Source organism: Schistocerca nitens, chromosome 1 (genome assembly GCF_023898315.1).
Source record: "Schistocerca nitens isolate TAMUIC-IGC-003100 chromosome 1, iqSchNite1.1, whole genome shotgun sequence".
Taxonomy (NCBI): domain Eukaryota; kingdom Metazoa; phylum Arthropoda; class Insecta; order Orthoptera; family Acrididae; genus Schistocerca; species Schistocerca nitens.
Window position 1 is genome coordinate 13136338 of NC_064614.1, and position 24504 is coordinate 13160841.

General features: G+C 39.0%; 1 protein-coding gene across 1 annotated transcript in view; it reads right to left on the reverse strand.

Annotated features, from left to right (window-relative positions):
• Positions 1-1347: 1347 nt before the first annotated feature.
• Positions 1348-24504, reverse strand: part of LOC126240572 (uncharacterized) — a 204718-nt gene continuing 181561 nt past the window's right edge. Inside the window, exons 15-16 of the mRNA XM_049947935.1 lie at positions 10963-11181; positions 1348-3618 (exon numbers count right to left, since the gene is read on the reverse strand). Coding sequence (XP_049803892.1) covers positions 1496-3618; positions 10963-11181 — 2342 coding nt within the window. The 3' untranslated portion in view covers positions 1348-1495. The remainder of the gene's footprint in view (positions 3619-10962; positions 11182-24504) is intronic.

Consider the following 24504-nt stretch of genomic DNA (forward strand, 5'->3'; position numbering starts at 1 on the left):
AGTAGAAATATATAGAAAGAATGCAGCAAGACAAAAGTAAGACCGAGATGTGAAACATGTTCGATGGACAGAATATGCAGAAATGATATTGTTGCGGTGTGAAAAACACCGTAATAGGGAATAAAGAAAAACGTGAAAGAAATCAGAATAAAGGTCGTCTCCCTCTACATGACTTCTCTTTCTGTCCTCTTACCAAGTAGCAAGTGGTCCTTGACTCGATTAATATTTGAATTCCTCTTGCTGCTGTTATGGGTATGTGGCACAGACTTCAATTCCTATCTTCTACTTTCTCTTTATGTACCTCTCCACTTCCAGGGATACAGATCAGTATTATTACCCTGAAAGTCTACCAAGATATAAATGGTGTGTGTGTGTGTGTGTGTGTGTGTGTGTGTGTGTTTGGCGGGGGGGGGGGGGGGGGAGATGTAGGTAGGTATTTAACCACACATTTTACTCAGTTGTAATCAGTTGCAGTAAGCAGTGGCAAATAAATGGATGTTACACAGAATTCTAATCAAAGACACAGAAAAGCTAATATTAAACAGAAGTCACAACATCTTAAGGAGGCAAACATCCTTGGTCCATATAAAGTACAAAATAAAGTTTCTACCTTGGAATGCTATCTGGAAATCGTAATTGACAAGGTGTGTGTGTGTGTGTGTGTGTGTCTGTGTGTGTCCCCACACATAAATAGCTATGCGCTGCTGCATACATAAAGTTTAGTGCTTCATTTAAAATGGAGTATTGATTCCCCAACATAACATCATTGTATCAGTTCACTGCACCCCAACAAATCAATCATTTATACCTATGCAACAACCTGTGAAACAATAAATAAATGCTTATATACTATGATTTAACTTTGGTATCATGCATAAAAATCAAATAAGTTATTAAGTTACATTCTCTTTCACTTTGTACACAATGAATTTACATGCATACTATTATGATGTGGCAAAACTTGCCTAAAAATGGAGTAGCTTTCTCGATTCGAAATTCAAAGTACTTAACTAGCGTATTAATTGGTCACCTCAAAGAAACATTCATCAATACACACAAGAAAGTAAGTGTGTTCCTGAAAATTTTCCCAGAACATAAATTCAAATGTAAGGTATTAAATGCTACTAAAAATAACTAGCCTTCGTGCTGGGGTGCAATAGGCAGTAAATAAACATGTATACCTTTAACAGTGTTTTAACAACAACGTCTTTTTCAACCACTTCTCAGGTTTCAACAAACAACAAGAACATTTACATACATCAATACACAAACAACTTTCTTATTATAAGCTAGTAATACGACAGATATGTAAAAAGGATTTAATAAACATAAGTTTCAGTCTGTACAACTATGTATAGCTCTTTGCTGAAAAAATACTGATTTGCTCATAACAATACAACAGTATACTATTTCATAAAATATATCAACTAGAATATTGCTTCCACATGTATGTTTTTGACAGGAAATAGTACATGTGGTTCGTGCAAAACCTCCCTCACGAAAAAGGGTTGCTACGCCTCTTCAGTGAACCGAACTTCTTCTCAGCCTCATAAAGTTGTTTATCGTTTCGCAAAACTTCGAATGGCACAGTCACTGCCTCTTGCACACCGTCCTCAGCACCATCGCTTGAAAAATCCTCAAAACTCATATTACTGAAACCAACTGGTGCCACTTTATGAGCCTTATCGCTACCAATTTTCTTTGAAGATTTAGAAGTTTTCTTGTGTAAAGCTGTCGATGTTGTCTTAGAACTTTTGTGTGACTGTTTCGATAGAATGTCGTCAAATTTATCCTCTGGACCCGAATTTTCTATGAGATGATATTTTGATTTATCACTATTTTTAGACCGTTCTTTTTTTGTCAAGTGCTTTGGTGACTCTGGGTGATCAGCTTTGGTCCTGACACTATCGAGGCTGAGAGTAGGTTCGGCAGGATAGGAATGTTGAGTCTGGCACACTTCAGGCTGCGCGAGATACAGGAAACCTGAAGCTACACTTTTTATAACTGATGAGTGGTGCTGGTGTCGCTTGAACTCATTGTCTATTCTTCCGGATTCAGGCACTGTTGTAGTTTCGATCAGCCTTAAGGAGTTTGGTCTGGCAGCTTGTGGTTTTAGCAGCATCTGGGATGTCATTTCACAAAATGGAATTGCCCCAAACAAATCTTCCTCATGACCATCTGGTCTGACAGGATTCTGTACAGTCTGGCTGAGAGGATTGGACTCTGGCAATTTCACGTTATGAGATTCCACCATTCGGGAACTTTCAGCAGACTCAAATTCAACAGATAATGATTCAGCAGCACCAACATTATAGTTCTGAGGAACAGCAAAGTAATTTGGATTACTGAAATGAGTCACATCTCTATTAATATTTGGTGAGACCATAGGACTCACTGAAGCTGCCTGAAATGGTGAATGTTCAATAATTGAGTTATCATCTCCATGTCCATGGCTAAATGGATTTGAAAAGCAATCAGAATTAAATGGAGATGAACCAAAGAGATCCTTCCCATTGGAAAGCCCATCTGAAGTCTCATCCTGTTCTGCAATTGGAGGCACAGTTGTAGCAAAGTGTGCTACTGGAGTTTCAAATCTAGAAATGACATCTGAAACAATATTGTCCTTGAAACATGAGCCGACTAAATCCCCTACATTTTCATTTTTATGACAGCGAATCTTTTTCATGTGATCAACACTGTCATCACTTTTACTTCCATAGATTGAATTCTCCCTTGTAATCCCTTCCTTAGTGTCTGTCCCTCCGAGGTCAACCAAACAAGAGTCTGTGGGTAATGTAACAGGAGCTCTCTCTTCTGGTGGAGTCACAAGATGAGGAACTGGTGAAGAAGACGTAAAGAGGAGTGAAGATTTTCGACCTCCGCATACGATGTCCATTGGGGAAACTGCCTGACTCGTCGGCTGGCTGCGACTTTGATAATGAGAAGACTTTCTCCCAGTCGTTCTAGTCAGCGATCGTACTGATGCAGGTTTCTGAAAAGGAGCTAAGGCAAAGACATCACAGCTGGTATCTTTCACAAGTTTTGATTTTGGTGGCACACTCATTTCGGCAGCATCTTTCCACAAGTCACTTTTGCTCTCAGTTTCTGGAGGAGTAGGGCTTTTTTCTCCACAATTCTCATCTTCCGTATCAAGTTCATCGTCAGCTAATAGTGGCTTGTCACCGTACTGGTGGCCGACAAAAAGCATGTCATCAGCACAAGCACTGCCCTCGTCGTCTTCTTGCTCTATAGTCGGTTGCTGTAACTCCCTTATTTTGATAAATATCTTGCACCTCTTCCTTTCGTCATCTTCATGAGTTGTGACACTTTCACATTCTGCATGGTATGCAGAAGAACCGCATGTCATTATGCTTTCAGATATTGTTTCATCATTCTTCTTCATCTTCTCCCTGACATATTTCTTATCATCATTGATATCTCCAATTGCATCATCTTCATTCATTGCACGAAGGTCACTTGCAGATCCAATGGAATCATCAGACACATTGTCATCATATGATGCTACCTCAGTTCTTACCTCTTTTTTAGATTTTCGCACAACAGATGACATGGCATTTCTTCCACGTCTCTTTCGACGTGTACTACTTCGACTCGAATCTAGAACAAAAGAAAAAGTCATTACAATTTGTCCACTTTTAAAATATATGATTAATAACTGACATATTGATCATGCATAGGATATTAACTTTTGTGTGTGTGTGTGTGTGTGTGTGTGTGTGTGTGTGTGTAGGGGGAGGGGGGAACTCTCTGTGAGGAGATATCACTGTGAATGAAACCTGGCTCCATCCTTATAAACCTCAAAGCAAACTCCAGCTGATTGAATGGCACCATTTAGATAAATAAATAAACAAATAAATAAATAAATAAAAATAAAAAAAGGAGAAAGTAAGGGCATTATAATTTGATGGAAAGTTATATGTAGCATGCCTTCTGGGGTGCATTCTGTTTGATGTTTTTATGCAATATAAGCTGTCTGTTGTATCCAGACACTTTTGAAACTCCCTCACGCATTTCATATTAAACAGTCTGGCAAGGAGATCACCCTTCAGCATGACGACATGCAATGTCACACATCTTGTGCCACTGATGAGAACATCAGGATATACAGGTGTGCAAATATTCTGCACTGTTCCTACAGTGCCAACAAGACATCCTCTGACTACCTTTGTTTTGGTTCTGTGGAAGAACAGATGCGATGCTAATGCTACAAGAAACTAGTGGACATGCAGAATGTGGTGCGTCTGTGACTTCAGGAACCCAGAACAAACTTTTTGTGTAAATGAATTTTTAGTCTTTGAGTTGTTTATGACTTTCAGGATGATCCACATATGCTAATGATAACGTATGGTGAGAATCATCAACATTACTACTATTTAACAACATTTCACCTCGATGCATCATACAAGTGAGGTTTTGTATAAACAAACAATGCATTACCAGTTTTCTCACATTACTGTGTTTTGCCCTGTAGTATGGCCTTTGGATGATAGTACACGGTTTCACCTTGGTAAGAAATTTCTAAAGTTCTAATGAAAGCCTACAATTTTTTTAAAATTTCGTATTGGTAGTATGATATCTTCGTTTCTACTATGATGGTTACTTGTAAGCTACTCTATGTCATGTTTTTTCACTCCCAGCGATATGTTATTTGGGGTGACAGGAAAACTCATAGGTTTTTGTTATTTCAGTCTGTTTTAACAAACAAGAATGATCCAGTTGCATTCAATAAAAGTTCCCTCTAAATTCACGGAATAGTTCTCGAGTTATCTGGGGATGAGTAAGGTTTCATTGTGCCACTAACACTACAAATTTAGCCAGGATGTATATTTTAATTGCAAACATGCTCCTGCAAACAGTTTGAAATATTTTCAATGTTCTGGAATCAGAGTCAGAACTTAGGCATATAAACAACCCATTCTATTTTCATCCTTCTAAATTTCGCAATTGTGTGGATTGGGAGTTCTGTAGAATGAATAATCTGCTAACGAAGAGTTTTTACATCTGGAAGCAAGAACCCACAAGCTACCGTGTAAAGACTTACCAACTTCCCACAGCTTTATTTTAGAAGATACAGTGGAGTGATAATGTTCTCCTCAACATCACTTTGAGAGTGTTTTCTCTAGGAAAAGAAAATGGTTTTCAATAACACGGGTCCAAGCAGACAAGATACGAGAAATTTTAGTGACTTCAAAGAATTATTTTGACAGGCTGTCAGTATCCTAAATGGACTACAAGGTGACATTGCGCAAGCTAGCTGCCCACTCTGCTGGAGATATATATAGCGTACTCCTGTAGGCTGTATTTAGGTCATACAATCATATAAGAGTTTCTTTCTTTATTTATGATCAAAGTGTTTTCACAATATTGTGAACATCATATAAAGCAATCCCTCTTTCACTAATAGCTAACTTCTAATTTCCTTGGATTAATCTTTGCACACTGCTGATGGAGAATTGATCGTCAGTAATTGCTGATATGGACAGATGTGGGGAGAAGAAAGGACAGTTTTTTTCCCCCCAGGCTGCCCTAAATCTTTCTTAATTGCCACTTTGTAGTGGAGCTGTGTTGCTGAGTGTATCAGTTGGAAGTCAAGCACCAATTAATTGAGGAATGGGACAGGGGTGGGAAAGGGGAGAGGGGGTTAGGTCACAACACACAACACATTACCAATTACCAGGAGGAAACCACAAGATCAAAAAATTAGCAAGCCAACGCATCTGTTTCCACAACTGAAAATCATGAGCCCCACGCTACTGTGTCATCCTCTGCCACTGGTGTCACTAGATGGTAGTTCTCCTTTGAGTAGTTCCTCGACTATCATCATGTAGCTACTGAGTGTATCTCAGTTCTCCCACCTAAAAGCTACCTGTGGCACCAACACAGGTCTAGACTACTAAACCGCTATTCTAGAACCCAATATACAACAAAAATTTTATTTTCAATATTTCACATAATTACTGACTAACTTTAAAAATTTAAAATGCTGTCATAATATACTCATTAAGAGATATAACCTGATGTTAAAAGCTTAGCACAATAAGCCAGGTATTACAGTGTGTGTATTGAGGCAGCGTAACAGATGGAATGCAAATACCCAGACTATATCTTTATCCAATAGTTGAGAATGAGAGCTCTTGGTGACTTCCAACAAACATTCACATAATTTATGAAACACACAAATTATGAAACTTTTTCTTGCTGAACCTCCCATCCCTTATCTCTCTCTCTCTCTCTCTCTCTCTCTCTCTCTCTCTCTCTCTCTCACACACACACACTAAAGGATAAAAGTTTATCACTTATTACTACATTTTCATTATTCATACAGTCAAACTTCATCATCAGGCATGAAATTTTAACATATTACTTCTTTGCTACTGACTATTTGAAACACCCTTGCAGACAGTATCTACATCCACAAAAATATGGAAACACCGTGCTAAATGAATGCCTGAATACAAATGCAGATGATAGCCAAGCCTGTTGGTTGCTCTATTGTGTTTCAACATAAAAAGTACCTGCGGAGTGTCCTTAATATGTTGCAAATGTCAGTCTTGGTCTGAACAGTGTTCTGTGAAGTTGTGAGTGGATTATGTCAGAGCTACGTGAGGTCAAACGTGGGCAAATTATTAATGCTCGTACAGTGGGTACTTCTGTAACAAAGATAGACGAAGTCTTTCGTGTTGCAAGAGGCACCATATCGAAGACGTATACCAGATACAGGGAATGTGGAAAAACATCAACTGACAAGTCACAATGCAGATGAAAGTGTGTTGAGTGATCATGATGCATGGTAGCTGAAGAGGATTGCGAAAAAAACAAAGAGTTTGAGAGCTACAAAAGTCAAAAACCCTGTCCGCACCAAAACAACACAAAGGGAGTTCCACAAGATGGTAAGGCATGGTGGAATTTCAAGACCACACCTCAGTGATGCAAATGCCCATAACAGAAAAAAGTCATGCTGAAGCCATAAAACCTAGACTATGGAGCAATGGAAGAATGTCATTTGGTCGGACAAGTCTTGATTAACTCTGTTTCCAACTTCTGACTGAGTTTACAGCACAAGAGTGAAAGATGGTGAGGGTCTGATGATGATTTGGGCAAACGTGCCGTCGCATTCCATAGGCCACATGGTTACTCTGCGAAGTAGCATTATTGCCAAGGATTAGGTGGCCATTTTGGCCGATCAGGTCCACCCCATAGTAAATTATTTGTTCCTCAATGATGATGCTGTGTTTCTAGGCAATAGGGCTCCTGTTCACACAGTTCGAATTGTCCAGGACTGGTTTTGTTAGAACAAGGATGAATTGTCGCATCTCCCCTGGCCACTACAGTCACCATATCTCACTGTTATTGAGCCTTTGAGGTTTAACTTGCAGAGAACGATGAATGACCCCTATACACCTCCATCATCATTACCTGTATTAGCCACTATTTTGCAGGATGAATACTATAAGATTCCCTTGTAAGCCACACTGGGCCTGTATTTATCCATTCTGAAATGACTGGAAGGTGTTTTGAATGCCAACAATTTTCCTACGCTGTATTAGGCATGGCAAAATGTTTTGTTTTTGGTGTTTTCACGTTTTTGTCCACCCCCTGTGCATCACTAAATATATCTGCAAATTTATATGACTGCACGACATACAATTAGGAAGATATGACAACACAAACATTGAGATGTGTGAAAAAGCAGCTTTTGCTTAAAAGGCTGCCCAAATTAACCAGACTATATTCATCAAGTATTTCATAACGAGAGCAATTAGTGACTTCCATAAACTTTGATTGATACCAGATTCTTTTACACCCAGAATGATTTTGACACCATGCCTCACAAGCGACTTTTAATCAAATAGCATCGTCTTAGATGTGTGACTAGATTCATGATTTTCTGTCAGGAAGGCCGCAGTTCGTTAGTATCTGGTGGAAAGCCATCAAGCGTTCCCAAGGATGTGTCAAAGGCCCTTTGCTGTTCTTAATCTACATAAATGATTTGAGATACAATCTGAGAATCACTCTTACATTGTCTACAGATGATGCTGTCATTTACTGTCTTGTAAGTCATTAGATGAACAAAACCAACTGCAAAATGATTTAGACAAGATAGCTGTATGGTGCACAAAGTGGCAACTGACTCTAAATAATAGAAATTGTAAAGTCATCCACTTGAGTACTAAAAAGAATCCACTAAATTTCAGTTACATGATAAATCATACAAATATAAAGGCTGTAAAATTAACTTAATATTTAGGGATTACAATTACGAATGAAAAATTGCAATGGTCACACAGACAACATTGTGAGGAAAGCAAAGACTGATTTATTGGCAGAACACTTAGAAAATGTAACAGTTCTATTAAGGAGACTTCTTACACTACGCTTGTCTGCCCTCTTTTGGAATACACTGTGCAGTGTGGGATCAGCATCAGATAGAATAGAGGGAGAACATAGAATAAGTTCAAAGGAAGGCAGCTCATTGAGTGGGACTGATACAATATGCGAATTGGGGTGGCAATCATTAAAACAAAGGTGTTTCTTGTTCTCATGAAATTTCTATCACCAATTCTTTCCTTCGAGTTTGGAGATTTTGTTGGCGCCCACTTACATAGGGAGAAATGATGATTGCTATAAAATAAGATAAATCAAAGCTGACATGGAAGGACTTGTGTGATTCCAGAATGAGATTTTCACTCTGCAGCGGAGTGTGCGCTGATATGAAACTTCCTGGCAGATTAAAACTGTGTGCTCGACCGAGACTCGAACTCAGGACCTTTGCATTTCGCGGGCAAGCTTCTGTAAAGTTTGGAAGGTAGGAGACGAGGTACTGGCAGAAGTAAAGCTGTGAGAACCGGGCGTGAGTCGTGCTTCGGTAGCTCAGATGGTAGAGCACTTGCCCGTGAAAGGCAAAGATCCCGAGTTCGAGTCTCGGTCGGGCACACAGTTTTAATCTGCCAGGAAGTTTCACTTGTGTGTTCTTTTTGCCGCACATTGTTTCAGAGTGGAATGGTAAAGAAATTGCTTGAAGGTGGTTCGATGAACCCTCTGCCAGGCATTTTATTCTGAATTACAGAGTTATCACATAGATGTAGATGAAGAACTGTAAACATGACTTCAAACCTATGCTTTAGTCAAATATTTAATTCATTAACTCATTTGCAAAGTAATCAAGCATTTGAAGCTGTTTTATATGTGACAGTTCGATTCTTTAAAGAATCAGGAGTTACTGGTTGAACCCTATTCCAACAAGTGGCTATCATACCTGCAAACCTCTCACCTACAGCATCATCACCACATTTACAAAGGTGCATGAAGTGTTTCGCTGTCAAAAGCATCAATGAGGTATTTTTTCCTGTTTTACAGAGAAACTGGTTACATTATCATGAGAACTTATAATCACCTAAGCATAAAATAAAAATGCTTTGAGATTTAACAGTTCACCGAATCTTGAATGTATCTGGCAAGTTAATATTAGATGTTGGGTTGAGATTTTAACCAGGATAATATATTATATAAAATGTTCTCAGTTTTCTTTCCACATCAAATCTGGGTACAATCTCAAGCTGTCAATGATTACCACATCGTCTTCATCAGGAGCAACCATTTGTTAGGGCTGCTATTGTGATGGAGTTATATCGCCCTTTAAAGCTTCTGTTTGGTCAGTGTATGTTGTCACAATTCATGCTACCATTCACATGTGTAGTGATACTAACTGCATCACCCTGTCCAAGATGATTTTAATTATGTATTACATACAATACTCCAGGTATTCAATAAACATAAAAATGAAAGTACATTTCAAATTTCTATCTGTCCATTCTGTCCTTTTCTATGAAGACATTTCTTGGTAATTCCAATTATTATGTTAAAAAAAATTTTTTTTTCCTTCACCAATGACACCATTTTTTGCCCTACTCCCCGCTTCAATTTTTAATTCTTGTAATTACATTTGTCAGTTCCCCTGCGGAGCCTTTTAAGAAATTCATTTTCTAATTTAATTTTATTGGCTTTTAGTTGGAATCAATATATCCATTTACAAGTGCATTTTAAAGACAGTGAAGATCATTAAATCATAGGGATATAGTTATTTTATACATGAAGTACGAATTTGCAAACATCAGTAGCTCAACATTTATGTATGTTGCAGGGAGTAGTAAGTTTCTTGACTCATTTCGAAATACTGATTTTCTGAAGTCTGTATATTAAGAGTAAACCCCCCCCCCCCCAAGATGTAGAAAAAATGCCCAACAACTAGTTCAACAAGGGTGTAGCACGTGATCTCTTTCATACATGAATAATGCTTCCAATACATCAGAGCCTGCAATCTGCTTTCCACGTAATTTGATTTCCACATTATATCATTCTGAAAAGGTGAACCTAGAAATGACATCATGTGACACCTCAAGCTGCTATTTGAGTTATTCTTTATTGTGAGGTTGGTTTTGGTCAAAAACTATTACCAAGTACAGAGTTTTGTTAAAAGCACGAGTTACACAGATACAAAAAACACAATGTCAAAAATATAATATTTACAATGTTCAGTCGTCAGGCACAGGTAGATGCATCTACCTCTGCACAACAAAGACATTTATATTATATCTTTGATATAGTGTTTTTTTATATAGGTACATAACTCTTGCTGTGGACTAAAATGTGTTGGATAGTGGTCTTTGACTGAAGCCACTCGCACGATAAGGAATAAACTGAAAACCAGCTTACGGTGTTGCATAATGTCATTTCTACAATTTAAGCAAGCTGTAGAACACAATCAACAAAAAATATTTTAGGTACTTTAGACACCTCCAGGTCGTGGCTCATTCTCGTGGGCGATTGTCATTATGTGGTCAAACAATACCAGATTTTTCAGATATTTAGGTACATTACATTTGTTAAAGGTTACACAGAGTTATTGCTTGCAGAAAGGTAGATGTGCATCGAACCACTCACCAGTTTCTCTATGATTCTCCTCACTGTCGTCTGAAGACACGTCATCAGTGTTGAATGTGAGCTTCTCATACTTTGACCTGTCCTCTGCAGGCGCTCTCACGTAGGGAGGGGAGAGGCTGGAGCCCAGCAGCAAGGCGGAGGCCGTCTCCGCTTCGGGGGAAGAATTGCTGCTACCATCACACATCCAGTTCTCTGACCTCTCACAAACCTTTAACAGTCCTGCGAACACACGAAACATCAGACGCGTATGAGGCCTCAGAACTTTACAACAAACATAATGGCTGATTTACCTAAAATTAGCATCCCCAATATGTTGCAAATGAGACGTGGTATTCTTACAGAATGGAGTTGGACACAGGGATTCAAAATTTTACTTATGGGATGATTCCAGCGATTTTGGGAAAGTTGTTCAATACCATCATGTGCTCATTTATTACACACAACAAGACCAATTCTTGAAACTAAACAAATAGCAGAGGTGATTTAAGAGACAACTGAGTTTATTATAAGTTTCTAGCACAAATATTTGAGATGCTATTGTTCTATTCTATGTGCTCAGTCCATCTCATTACAACCACCACTGGGAAGGCGTTAGTGCCCATTGGCCAACAGTTTTTGTTGCCTCTGTAACTGACTTCCAGTAATGTTGGAGGCTCTTCAGTTACAGACATAGGTATACCTGTGGCAACAGCACTGGTACTTAGGTTATAGCACAGGTTATTCTATAGTTGCTCTTAATTTTTTTTTTCCTGTGCAAAGGTTGTAAATACAACCATTACTCTGCTCGGCCATTTCCCCATTCTGGCAACATTATACAGGTGCAAACTAAAAGGATGTCCTTCATGAGAACATACTGCTACACCTAGTATGAAATCCTGACTTAATGCAGATCTACCTGCTACACTATACTACGCAATTCGCCTTATGGCATATGATGGAGGACAAGACACTTAGTCTCAAACACTACACAACGTGCACTGTAGTGACAAGCAATAATATAAGTAGAAGCCTGTATTGCAGCTGATGGCCTCATTTTCAACCCACACAGGTCACTGTGATAGGCAATGGCATCAGGCTAATGGGGTCGAGTGTGACGATAATTACTGACAAACTGTTTGTACCAGAACCCTTTAACAAACAACAATGTGACCCAAGAAAGATCTTCAAAACATTACTGGAATGGTTTTAATGCCCTATCACACACAGCAAACAATCAACAATGATTCTTAATTTTATAAATTTACTGTAGCATTTGAAGACAAACTGTCTCAGTTTGCACCTCATAATGGTGATACAGTTGTTTTATAAGCACACTGTGTTACATTAGAATTTCAATACACACAAACGTGGGTAAAATATTATTTCTGGACTTCTCACGTCATTGTATCACTGCATCTAGTTAGTTTACATTTCTGGTTGTGATAGCACAAATGAATTGTGACAGTTCGAAAAGGCGTGCTGGACCGAGACTCGAACCTGGCACCTTGCCTTCTTCAGGCAACATTTGTGACCATCTGAATTATCCAGGTACAATCTCAAGCCCGCCCTCATGGCTTCATTTCCACCAGTACCTCTCTCCTACATACTAGACTTCAAAGAGTAGGTCACCTGGATAACTTGAGGTAATAGCACTCTAGGAATCTTAAACCCCTAAAGAAAAATGAGGGGCACTTTAAGCAAACCTAAAAATCAACAAAACTCAACTTGCTACATAGGAATTCAGCTACAGTGTTCTTCAAATTTGAATGTTTGATCCACTTCTGTAATTTGCTTTTATAAATGACCTGCCCAACACATGGAACCCCATGACAGAAGTTCCAAAGGTGATCACACAATAAACCACTTAACATAAAGTCTGAAAAGGTTTACAACTGGTTCAGTGCCAGTTTAACATCCCAAAAAGTCACACAGTGCATTTCAAATGATTAAAAGTGAATGACAGGTCTCAAAGTAGTTATTACTGGCTATAAACTAAATGAAAAATAAAGGTGACGAAAAAACAAGATCTTTACATAAAAAAAGTTAATTTGGACAAACTGATCAACATTCATTTCAGCTGGCTTTCAACTTAGATGCATCTCTGAATGGCAGGCAACAATACTAAAACACTATCTGTAGTATTATGGTAAAATCTTATTGGATAATGCAACAAAAATTAAGTGAAGGCTGATAAAGTGATAATATGGAAAACATCTACAATGCACTGTTTCAGGCTTTCTTGATGCAATAAACACTGCCAAGGCTGCTTGACAGCTTTGCTGAAACTGACATTCAGTAAAAGTACCAGAAAATTTATTTACAGGCTATGAACACTTCACCTGGCAATGCAATTCGAGAACTGAGAACCAACAGACCACTGCTATGCACCTTTAAGTCAGCAGCTCACAAATTATTTTTATTGTATCTCAAGACAGTGCCAAAGCTAAAGGACGTTGCTTAATACATTCACACTCATGTTCCACCATAATATTTAAAACTACACTGTGGTCTTCCAGCAGCAATTCACACTGTCAATCAAAACTGACAAGCAGGTGATCAGAATATAGCAGAGGTTTAACAACTTCTAACTATACTTTGGAGCATCAGAACTCTTCAAAAATGTTGGAATTCTTATATTCAAGACATTTGTAGCTAATAATAAATGTGAACAAGATAAAAAACTAATTTTTATATCCACACAGAACTTCACAGAATTAAGAGCGGCATTCTGTGTTCAGATGCAAACAGCTTGGGCAACTTATCTGCAGACATCAAGTGTACCAAACTGAAAAACCACGGATAACGAGAAAATATTGTGAGCCTTCATTAATAACGATTACTTCTATAAATTATCTGAATCCGTGTTAGTACTGTAAGGAAATATGTCCACAGTAAAGCAAGTATCCACTCTACTACATATAGAGACCAATAAAACCAGGAAAAACTTTTACCTGCCAAGCTGTTCCAGTTGTCAAGTAGAAGATTACTATATTCATTTGGTATGTGTGTGTGTGTGTGTGTGTGTGTGTGTGTGTGTGTGTGTGTGTGTGTGTGTATGTGTGTGTCCCACTAATGCCTACGAGCATTTTACTGTTTTATTTACAGCCATGTCAGACTGTAAGTACCAACATAAACTGAGCTTTTATGGAGCTGTGGAACCGATGGTACAGATAATCAGTGGACAATAACGTATCTAATCTTCTTACATCCATATTTAAACTGGATGAAGCTGGGACACAGCTGGTATAATTTTTATTAAAAATGAAATTCCTCCAGCTGTACTTAAGATTTTATATTTACTTCACTACTAGTTTCGACACTGCGTCAATGCTATCTTCAGGCCCGTACACTTTGCTGAAATCAGTTGTGTGTGGCTCAGTCTAGTAGTCCGCGGTGAGACCAACACGTGCTCCACATGGATGGCGGGCAGTAACTCAAGTTACTGCCTCCCATCCATGTGGAGCACATGTTCGTGTCACTGCGGACTGCTAGACAAAGCCTCACGCAACTGATTTCATCAAAGTGTACGGGCCTGAAGATGGCATTGACGCAATGCCGAAACTAGTAGTGAAGTAAATATAAAATCTTAAGGACAGCTGGAAGAATTTCATTTTTAATTAAAAAAAAAAAAAAATATGTCACAGCTAGCCATAAGAATGCAGGAAGTTGTACTTTAAACTCCATAAATGTACGCACCGGAAATTGCATATCTAGATTTTCTCTGCTCTTATAGATTACTTTTTCAGTTAGTCTTAATTTACTTTTTCAGTGTTGCAGGATGGGTAGAATGTGTGCAGATGCAGGAGTAGCTGGCCACAGTCTGCGACTGGCTGAATGCACTTTTGGCTACAGTCAGTCACCTTTAGGGTGTACTGGTGGCGGAGAATCTGGAGCGTTGCATGGCCCATTTCAGGTGACGCTTGTTTCACACACAGGCTTTGCTACTGAAGCACCTCCTAGTGTACCCAAACGCAATGGATCCGCCCTCAAGGCAGAGTGTGTGGCAGGTGGTAGCGTGTTTGTTTCACTAGAGGCGGAGAGCCAATGTGGAGTCCAATTTTCTGGCCTCACCACATTCACCCTGAAAGTGGACAGGTGGCCCCTCCTTCAGCAGGATCAGAGCCAGCACACACATGGAGGGGTTTACTAGTTATCGGGGGCTCCAACATTAGGCGTATTATGGAGCCCCTTAGGCAGCTAGTACTCAGGGCTGGAGAGAAAGCCAATGTGCACTCAGTATGTCTGTCGGAGGGCCTCATTCGAGATGTGGACATGGCCTTGTCTGCAGCTAGCAAGTGTGCAGTCATCTTCAAGTTATCGCTCACGCTGGTACATGGGTTCTGGGGTGATCCCGGGTCATATAGGTGGCTGGCAGAAGACTGGTGAAGATTGCTAGCCTCATGAGTGGGATGCAAGAAGAGCTTGCAATTTGCAGCATTGTTCCTGGAGTTGATTGGTGCCCTGTGGTTTGGAGCCGAGTGGAGGGTCTCAATCAAAGAATTTGCTGACTGTGACGGTCTCAGCTGCAGATCTCCAGACTTTCGTTATTGGTTGAAGATTTGTAACACTCCTCTCGATAGGTCAGGAGTGCACTACACAAAGGTAGCGGCTACTCGGGTAGCAGAGTACTTTGAGTGCCCGAGGTTTTTTTAGACTAGACGGTAGTTTGAGGTACTCTGATGAAATCTCGCCAGTCAATATGCAGTAATGTAAGTCAGACCAAATTTCAGAGTAAAGACACTTCGACTGTCAAAATTTTATCAGGAAAGTTCTAGTGCTCAAATTATTCTCAGGACCGAGAGCTTGCTGAAACCTGAAGTTGAAAGCTCTGAGATACTTAGTGAGTCACAGAATGCATACCGAAGAGACAGACTGGAGGCCACAGGAGGAGGAGTGTTCATTGCAGTTGGCAAAAATATTGTTTCTATTGAGGTTGAAGTTGAGTTAACAGTATAAAGTTATCTGGTCAGGTATAACAGGTTTAGGTGAAACCAAGTTAATTGTTGGACATTTTTATTGGCCATCCAATTCTGCTGTCGCAGGTCTAGTCACTCAAAGAACGTCTGTGGTCAGTATGGGGTAATGTATTGCTAGTTGGAGGCAACTTTAATCTGCCGCGTATAGACTGGGATGTCAGGGGTTACAGGCAGGCAGTCAGTCAGGCGAAGTATTTTTGGACACATTTTCTGAAAACTGCCTTGAGCAGCTAGTTTGGCAGCCCACACTAATGGAAGTATCTTAGACCTTGCAGCTACAAATAGGCTCGATATTATAAGCAACGCCAATACAGAAACGGGGATTAGCATCATGACGTCAGTATAGCAACTATGGTTACGAAAGGTAATAAATCAGTCAAGAGGGCTAGGAAAGTGTTTCTGCTAGAAAGAGCAGATAAGCAGTTGTTAGCATCTCACTTAAGACACTGAACTGACACCACAGAATGGTTTGATAAGGAAATTCAGAAACTGCTGAAGAAATAGAGGCTGTTGCACTCTTGGTTCAAATGAGAATGTGAAAATGACGACAAGCAAAGATTAGTACAGATTTGTGCATCTGTGGAAAGATGTGCGAAGTATACCGCTACTATCACTGATGCACCTTAGCAAAAGACTTGGCAGAGAACACAAGAAAATTCTGGTACTATGTAAAATTGCTAAGTGGGTCTAAAACTTCCATCGAGTCACTTGTTGCCCACTCTGATGTGACAGTTGAAGATGGCAAAACGAAAGCCAAAGTTTTAAATTTCATGCTCAACAAATCATTCACACAGGAGAATTGTACATACATATCGTGGTTTGACCACTGAACAGATTCCTGTACGGATGAAATAGTAATAAGCAATTGTGGTATAGAGAAACAACTGAAGGAGTTGGAAACAAATGTCACCAGGTCCAGATGGAATACCAATTCGGTTTTTCAAAGAGTACTCTATGGCATTGGTGCCTTATTTAACTTGCATTTATCATGAATCTTTTGCCCAGCACGAAGTACCAAGCAAATGGAAAAAAGCACAGGTGGCGCCTGTCTACAAGAATGACAAAAGAACAGATCCACAAAATTGCAGACCAGTATCTCTAACATCGGTTTGCAGCAGAATCCTTGAACATATTTTCAATTTGAATATAATAAATTTTCTTGAGACCATGAAACTTATGTCCATGAATCAGCAAGGTTTTAGAAAGCAAGCTGAACTTGCCCTTTTCTGCCATGATTTACAGAGAACTATGGATGAGGGACATACAGATAGATTCCATATTTCTAGATTTCTGGAAATCATTTGAAATGGTGCCCCACTGCAGGGTGTTAAAGAAGGTTCAAGCATGTGGAACCGACTCTCAGATAGATGAGTGGCACGAAGACTTCTTGAGTTATAGAACCCTGTATGTTGTCCTCAATGGCAAATGTGCATCAGAGACAAGTGTATCATCAGCAGAGCACCAGGAACGTGTGATAGGTCCACTATTATTCTCTATATACATAAATGATTCGGTGGGCTGCTATTTACAGTTGTTTGCTGATGATGCATTAAAAAATCTGGATATAACATTGCAAAGAACATTGGAAGAAACACATTGATGATCTGCTGAAACGTTTGAGTTCAGCTACTTATGCAATAAGGGTCATTGCAAATTTTGGTGATAAACATCTTAGTAAATTAGCTTACTACGCCTATTTTCACTCATTGCTTTCATATGGCATCATATTTTGGGGTAATTCATCACTGAGGAATAAAGTATTTATTGCACAAAAGCGTGTAATCAGAATAATAGCTGGAGTCCACCCAAGATCATCCTGCAGACATTTATTTAAGGATCTAGGGATATTCACAGTAGCTTCTCAGTATATACACTCTCTTATGAAATTTGTTATTAACAACCAAACCCAATTCAAAAGTAATAGCAGTGTGCATAACTACAATACTAGGAGAAAGGATGATCTTCACTATTCAAGATTAAATCTAACTTTGGCACAGAAAGGGGTGAATTATACTGGCACTAAAGTCTTTGGTCACTTACCAAATAGTATCAAAAGTCTGACAGATAACCAACAAGTATTTAAGAAGAAATTAAAAGAATTTCTGAATGACAACTCCTTCTACTCCATAGAGGAATTTTTAGATATAAATTAAGAAAAAAAAACAAAAAAAATATTTAAAAAAATTTAAAAAAATATAAATAAAAAAATATAAATAAAAAATAAAGAAAAACAAAAAAAAACACAATAAAATAAAGTTGTTATATTAACTTAAGTATGTTGTTAAATTAACCTAATTATGTCATGTATTGGAAAATTCGACTCGTTCCACATCATTACGAAATATCGTATTCATGATCCATGGAACTAGTATTAATCTAATCTAATCTAAAGAGATATGAAATGGAATGAGCATGTGAAGTTTGTAGTAGGAAAGGAGAATGGTCGCCTTCAGTTTATTGGGAGAATTCTAGGAGACTGGCTGTAGGACACTAGACTGATCTATTTTCGAGTACTGCTCGAGTCTTGGGATCCATACCACATCGAATTAATGGAAGACACCACAGAAATTCAGAGGTGGCTGCTAGATTTGTTACTGATAGGTTCAAACAACATGCAAGTGTTACAGAGGTGCTTCAGATGGGGGGGGGGGGGGGGGGGTGACATTCTTATCGAAGAACGTTATTGAGAAAATTTGGAGAACTGATGTTTGAAGTTGATGCCTCCAATGTACACTGCACATAAGGACCCCACAAATATAAGATACAAGAGATTAGGGCTCATACATAGGCACTCTGACAGTGGTTTTTCCCCTCATTCTATTTGCAATCGGAATGGAAAGGAAATGACTAGCAGTGGTATGAGGTACCCCTACCACGCCCCGTAAGGAGGATTGCAGAGTATCAATGTAGATGTAAATTCTTTGAACTGGGTAGAAATCACTTATTGTGTTCCACAAGGCTCAATCTTAGGTCCAGTTTTGTATCTCTATATGTAAACAACCTTCCATCTAATACTGAACAGGCAGAATTAGATCTTTTAGTGGATGACACTAATATTGTAATCAGTGCAAACATACAAACAGCAACAGTAGAAAGGGCAAATATTGATCTTAAAAAGTATTTTTAGTGGGTTCTTGTTAGTGGTTTCACATTCAATTTCAAAAAGACACAACAAATTCAGTTCTACATATCTAGAGGTACCACATGAGTGATAAGCGTAACTCATGGGAAGAAACAGTAACTAGGTTGGAAACTTCCAGATTTTTACGTGTCCTTGTTGATGAGAACTTAACTAGAAAAAAATTATTCTGGAACTTCTAAAACAACTTAGTTCAGCCACATTTGTACCCCGAATCATTACAAATCTTGAGGAGCATATTTTCATTCAATAATGTCATACGGAATAATGTTTCGTGGTAGCTCATCTTTAAGAAAGAAAGCACTCACTGATCCAAAACAGGCTGTAAGAATAATATGTGGCACTCACCAATGATCATCTTCTGGAGGCGTGTACACAGTGTTAGGTATTTTGACTATTGCTTCACTGGATATTTATTTCCCAATGATGTTTGTTGTACATAAACTACTGCAGTTCAAAAGAAACAATGACGCACATAATCACAACAGCACAAGGAGAGGGGGAGGGGGGGGGGCGAAGAGAAGAAACACAAAACACATTTATCACTCCACACTAAAACTCTCCACCACATACGTAGAGTATAATCAATGGCACACAGAACACGATATAACATTCAAAAGTATGCCACAAGAGCCGATTCACTCTCTCTCTCTCTCTCTCTCTCTCTCTCTCTCTCTGTAATGGTCAGCCAACATTTATTTAAATATTCATCTGTAACATATATTACCACGTTGCAGCTTATTTGCTGTTTCAGAATTTTTTTCAAAAAATAAAATTCAGTTTTCAGAACAATACCTCAAGGTAAGTGCTATTGACATCGAAGATTATAATGCCCATCTAATGTTTTTAACCTGTGGAGAAATTTTTATCACAATTTTTACCTGCTTAAATGTTAATGTGACTCACATATTGATTACATCTGAAGTACAAGTAATCCTTATAATTATGTCAAATTCCTATATCTGACATATGAATGTCAATTTTACTAACAAGTTGTTTAACACACTGACTGCTGCATACTTAGTGATGGATGTTTCTCTGCCAGGCCTGGCCTGCTGTGGCCAGCGGCAGCCACATGGCAACACCTGTGTGGTTCTGCTGTAGGTGCTGGTGGCCACATGGCAGTTAATGTGTTAAAATAGGGGAAAAGAAAAAGGGTCAATTTCTCTATAGCTAAATAGTTATCCTTAAGTATAACTAAGTACTTTTACAACATTTTAATCTGCATTCATTGCAATAAAGAATTAATTGTGATTTTCAAATGAGCCAGTCAGATTATGTTTGCTGATCTTACAAACCATCTAATATAAGAAACAAGTTTTGGAAAAGAGCAGTTATGCAGGAAACTTTACTGACACATATAAACATGAATTTCATATACGAGGATAATCCCAAAAGTAAGGTCTACTATTTTTTTATAAGTACAGAACTCTTGTTTGTGTGCCAGTGGTCACAGTGTTATGAAGAGCACTTCACGCACTGTGTGTAAACATGCTCACGCCGCGCTGAGGTTTTCAGTCTTGGCTTGGCAGCCGTTGAGAATGGAGCTCTCGTTGGATGCTACCACCAAGTGCGAATTGCGCACAGTTTTTCAGTTTTTGACCGCAAAGGGCACTGCACCGATTGAAATCCATTGCCAATTGATGGAAATGTATGGTCAGTCGTACATGGAAGACAAAAATGTTTGTAAGTGGTGTACAGAGTTTGCAGCTGGTCAGACCGAAATGCACGACAAACAGCATGGCGGCGAGCTGGTATGACACGGGAATACAAAAACTGCCACAGCGTCTACAAAAATGCATCAACAGAAATGGTGATTATGTCGAAAAATAGCTAAATGTTCAAGCTGTAAACTGATGTAAATCATCGTAGAAATAAACAGGTCTATGTATTTATAAAAAAAAAAATAGACCTTACCTTTGGGATTACCCTCGTATTACAGACCAAAAAAACTTCAGCTGACCATCTGAAAAGTGGATGGCTATTATAAACACAAATATAATCTAATAATAATAATAATAAGAATAATGAGAGTATACTGTCTGACACAACTATGATGAAGGGAAAACAAAAAGGACCAGAAGAAACCCTGTTAGAGAAGGGAGGCAAGACACGACGAGGATGCCGATCACAAAATATATCACTGAAATAGAAAGGAGGCTCAAATGAGTAATCGAAATGATTTAGAAACATGAAATACACAGTACGTCATATTTGCAGTGCTATGGTGCAGAACTGTTAATATATTCCCCAAAATTTTGGAACATTATCATGTAGACAAAAGTTTTACTCAGTATGACAAAAATGATAAAACTTGTGTGAAATGTGGGGTTAAATGCAGTTTTCATTTAAATGATTAGCAATATTAACAACAGACTTCATGAAAATTTGTTCCGTACAGAATTTGTTTCTCCATGTTATCAATACTTTCATGCATTTCAAGAATAACAGACATGTAAAAATAGAATAATAAAATAAAAATTATCTAATGAACTGATCAAATGAGCAAAGAACATGACAATTACATATTACATTCTTTCATAATCTACCCATGGCAATACAATTTATGCTTTAAAGTAGACTGAAGCTGTTTTTGTTCACCTTTCTACACTGCAGGATACTTCTCAAGTAAAAGTAAGCAAGGCCACATGTGGATACACGTGTGTGTGTGTGTGTGTGTGTGTGTGTGTGTGTGTGTGTGTGTGTGTTGAGAGGGGCCCGGACCCAGTACGGGAATTGGTAGATTAATCTGCCACGAGTAATGAGTATGATGGGCAAACATCTATTAGGCGCACTACGAATGTAGTGTTGTGGACATGTTGGGAATGTGGATCTCACGGGGAGCGTGCAAGGGATAAGTCCCTGCAGACGCACTATCCTCTGTGCCCGCGGTGGCTCAGATGGATAGAGCGTCTGCCATGTAAGCAGGAGATCCCAGGTTAGAGTCCCGGTCGGGGCACACATTATCAACATGTCCCCAATGAAGTGTATCAACGCCTGCTTGCAGCTAGGGTGTCTATTTAATTATCATTTCATTCCATTTATTAACTGCAATTTTCCTTTGGTCGGTTTCTCTTCCATCTTCATGGTTCTTATGGGATTCAGCAGTGGTGAATTTTCTCTCTGTTCAGCAACAATGTCTTTTAGTGCAATGATGACTTCATCCTCGCTGCTGTTCCGGCAGAGGATTTCATGAAAGGAGGAGATTAGTGTTATCATCCCATCGATAACGAGGTCATTAGAGACGGAGCACAAGCTCAGATTAGGGAAGAATGGGGAAGGAAATCGGCTGTGCCCTTTCAAAGGAACCATCCCGGCATTTGCCTGAAGTGATCTAGGGAAATTACGGAAAACCTAAATCAGGATGCCCGGGTGCGGGATTGAACCATCGTCCTCCCGAATGCGAGTCCAGTGTGCTAACCACTGCATCACCTCGTTCGGTGATTTCTTGAAAGACAGTCTGCTTCCTTTTGTTAGGGTCTGCTTTTGTACACCAATGTCACAACCTATTACTGAAGCCTCACTGCCTACTACGCCAGTTGACCAGACTGGTCCTTCAGGATAGTCAGCCAGCATTGAGAATGACGGTCAATCACAACAATGAATGATTTTCCATATAAATATGGCTGTAACTTGTTGATGCCCAAACTCTTTCTCAGCTTTAGAGTAGTTCATGTTGGATTTAGACCAGAAGCATATGCTATCACTGTATCAGCACCTTCCCGAATATAAGCTAAAACTGCACCTATATCATTGCTGCTAGTGTCGGTGTGAAATTCTGCCTCAGTATTCTTACCATACAATGATAGGTAGGACTGGAGAAGAGATTTTTGCCTGCTTAAGGATAATGAAAGATCTTCCTTGCACATCATTATAGGAAAAAATGACAGATCCTTGCAGTAGTCCTTTCAAGGGATATGCCTTGGTACGGAAGTCCTTTATGAATGGCTGGTGGAAAACTCTCACATCATCATCACTGGAAAATGTGTGACTGCTCTTATTTTCTCTGGTCAGGATGGACTTCCTCTCTTCCATTAGTCGCCCCAAGATTTTTATTTCCTCCTCTGCAAAGCGGAGGACATTAGTGATTAACGACTGTCAACAATGAGATCATTAGAGATGGAGCAAAAATCTTTGATTAGGAAAGGTTGGAGAAAGGAAATCTATTGTGCTCTGTCAATGGAACCACTCTGGCATTTGCCTGAAGCGATTTAGGGAAAACAGAGAAAACCTAAATCGCGATGGCTGGATGTGGATTAGAACAATCATCCTTCCGAATGTGAGAGTCCCGTGTACTAACCACTGCAATCGACAAATAGCCACTATTTTCAGATTCAGGCAGGGGCCTGCAGCCTGAACACACTTCAACATGGTTGTCAGGTGGCTTAGATGTTCTTCAATTTTAATTTCTTTTTCTTTTTTTTTTAAAGGTCCTGCAGACAGTAAAGACATGTCATGTATTTTAGTTCGAAGTTGGCTGTAGCTTTGACATCACAGAAGCCGTCAGGAATTAGGAAGAAAATTTTTCCCTGTCAGTCTAATTTGCCAGTAGCCTGTCTGCATGTTTGTAGATGAAATATACTTGGTTCCTTTTGAACCAGCCTAGGGTGTCATCAACACATGGCAATGGGTCGACATGTTTCTTAGTGATTTTGTCAGACATCATTACTCAACACAGAGACTGCATGTGCCATCGTAATCCTTCAGTAGGTCCACAAGAGAGGAGGAAGAACTCCCTGACAGTTCAATGATGTCATCTTGCACTCTTCTTCACTTCTTCCTACATTACCTGCCATACAGCCAGCAACAAAATATATAGGCATAGGCTAATCAGTGGATAATCTGCAGTGTTCATACAATTTTTTTTACTATGGGCCACTTGGTCAGGCTCTTCTCCATTCTGGATTTTAAAGCATCTGAAAACTGACTCATAATGGCTAGCACTTGCCAATATTCCTCAGTCTGGCCAGATCTTATTAGCAGTTTGATAGTACACTACAACTTCAATCACCCCAACTCCAACTATGTGGATAATTTGTCTACATTTAAAGCACACAAAGGCTGGCTATGGAATTTCAAGGCAAGGCATGGTATGGTATTTGCGAGTTGGATTTATGTGGTGGAAAATATCCGGATCATCAGTTATTCGGATCGCTTTGAGGAAAAAAATTGTGCTGTATGACTAAAATAGATGGTTTTGTTTGATAGTCATTGCAGTATACATGTACATTTCTTTATTGTTCTAAAATCAATCAGCAGCAATGTTTTAAAAGACAAGATCTTGCAGTGAACACTGCAAGACATGTATTATTGTGTTTGTGGTCTCAGTCATTTAGTCTGGCTTACGTAAGTCTGTGTCATTATCTTACCATAAACACTCATTTGTCACTATATGTTCTGCCTTCTGGGTCTTTCTTTTGTTTTGTTTGTGTGTTTTATTTTACTGTG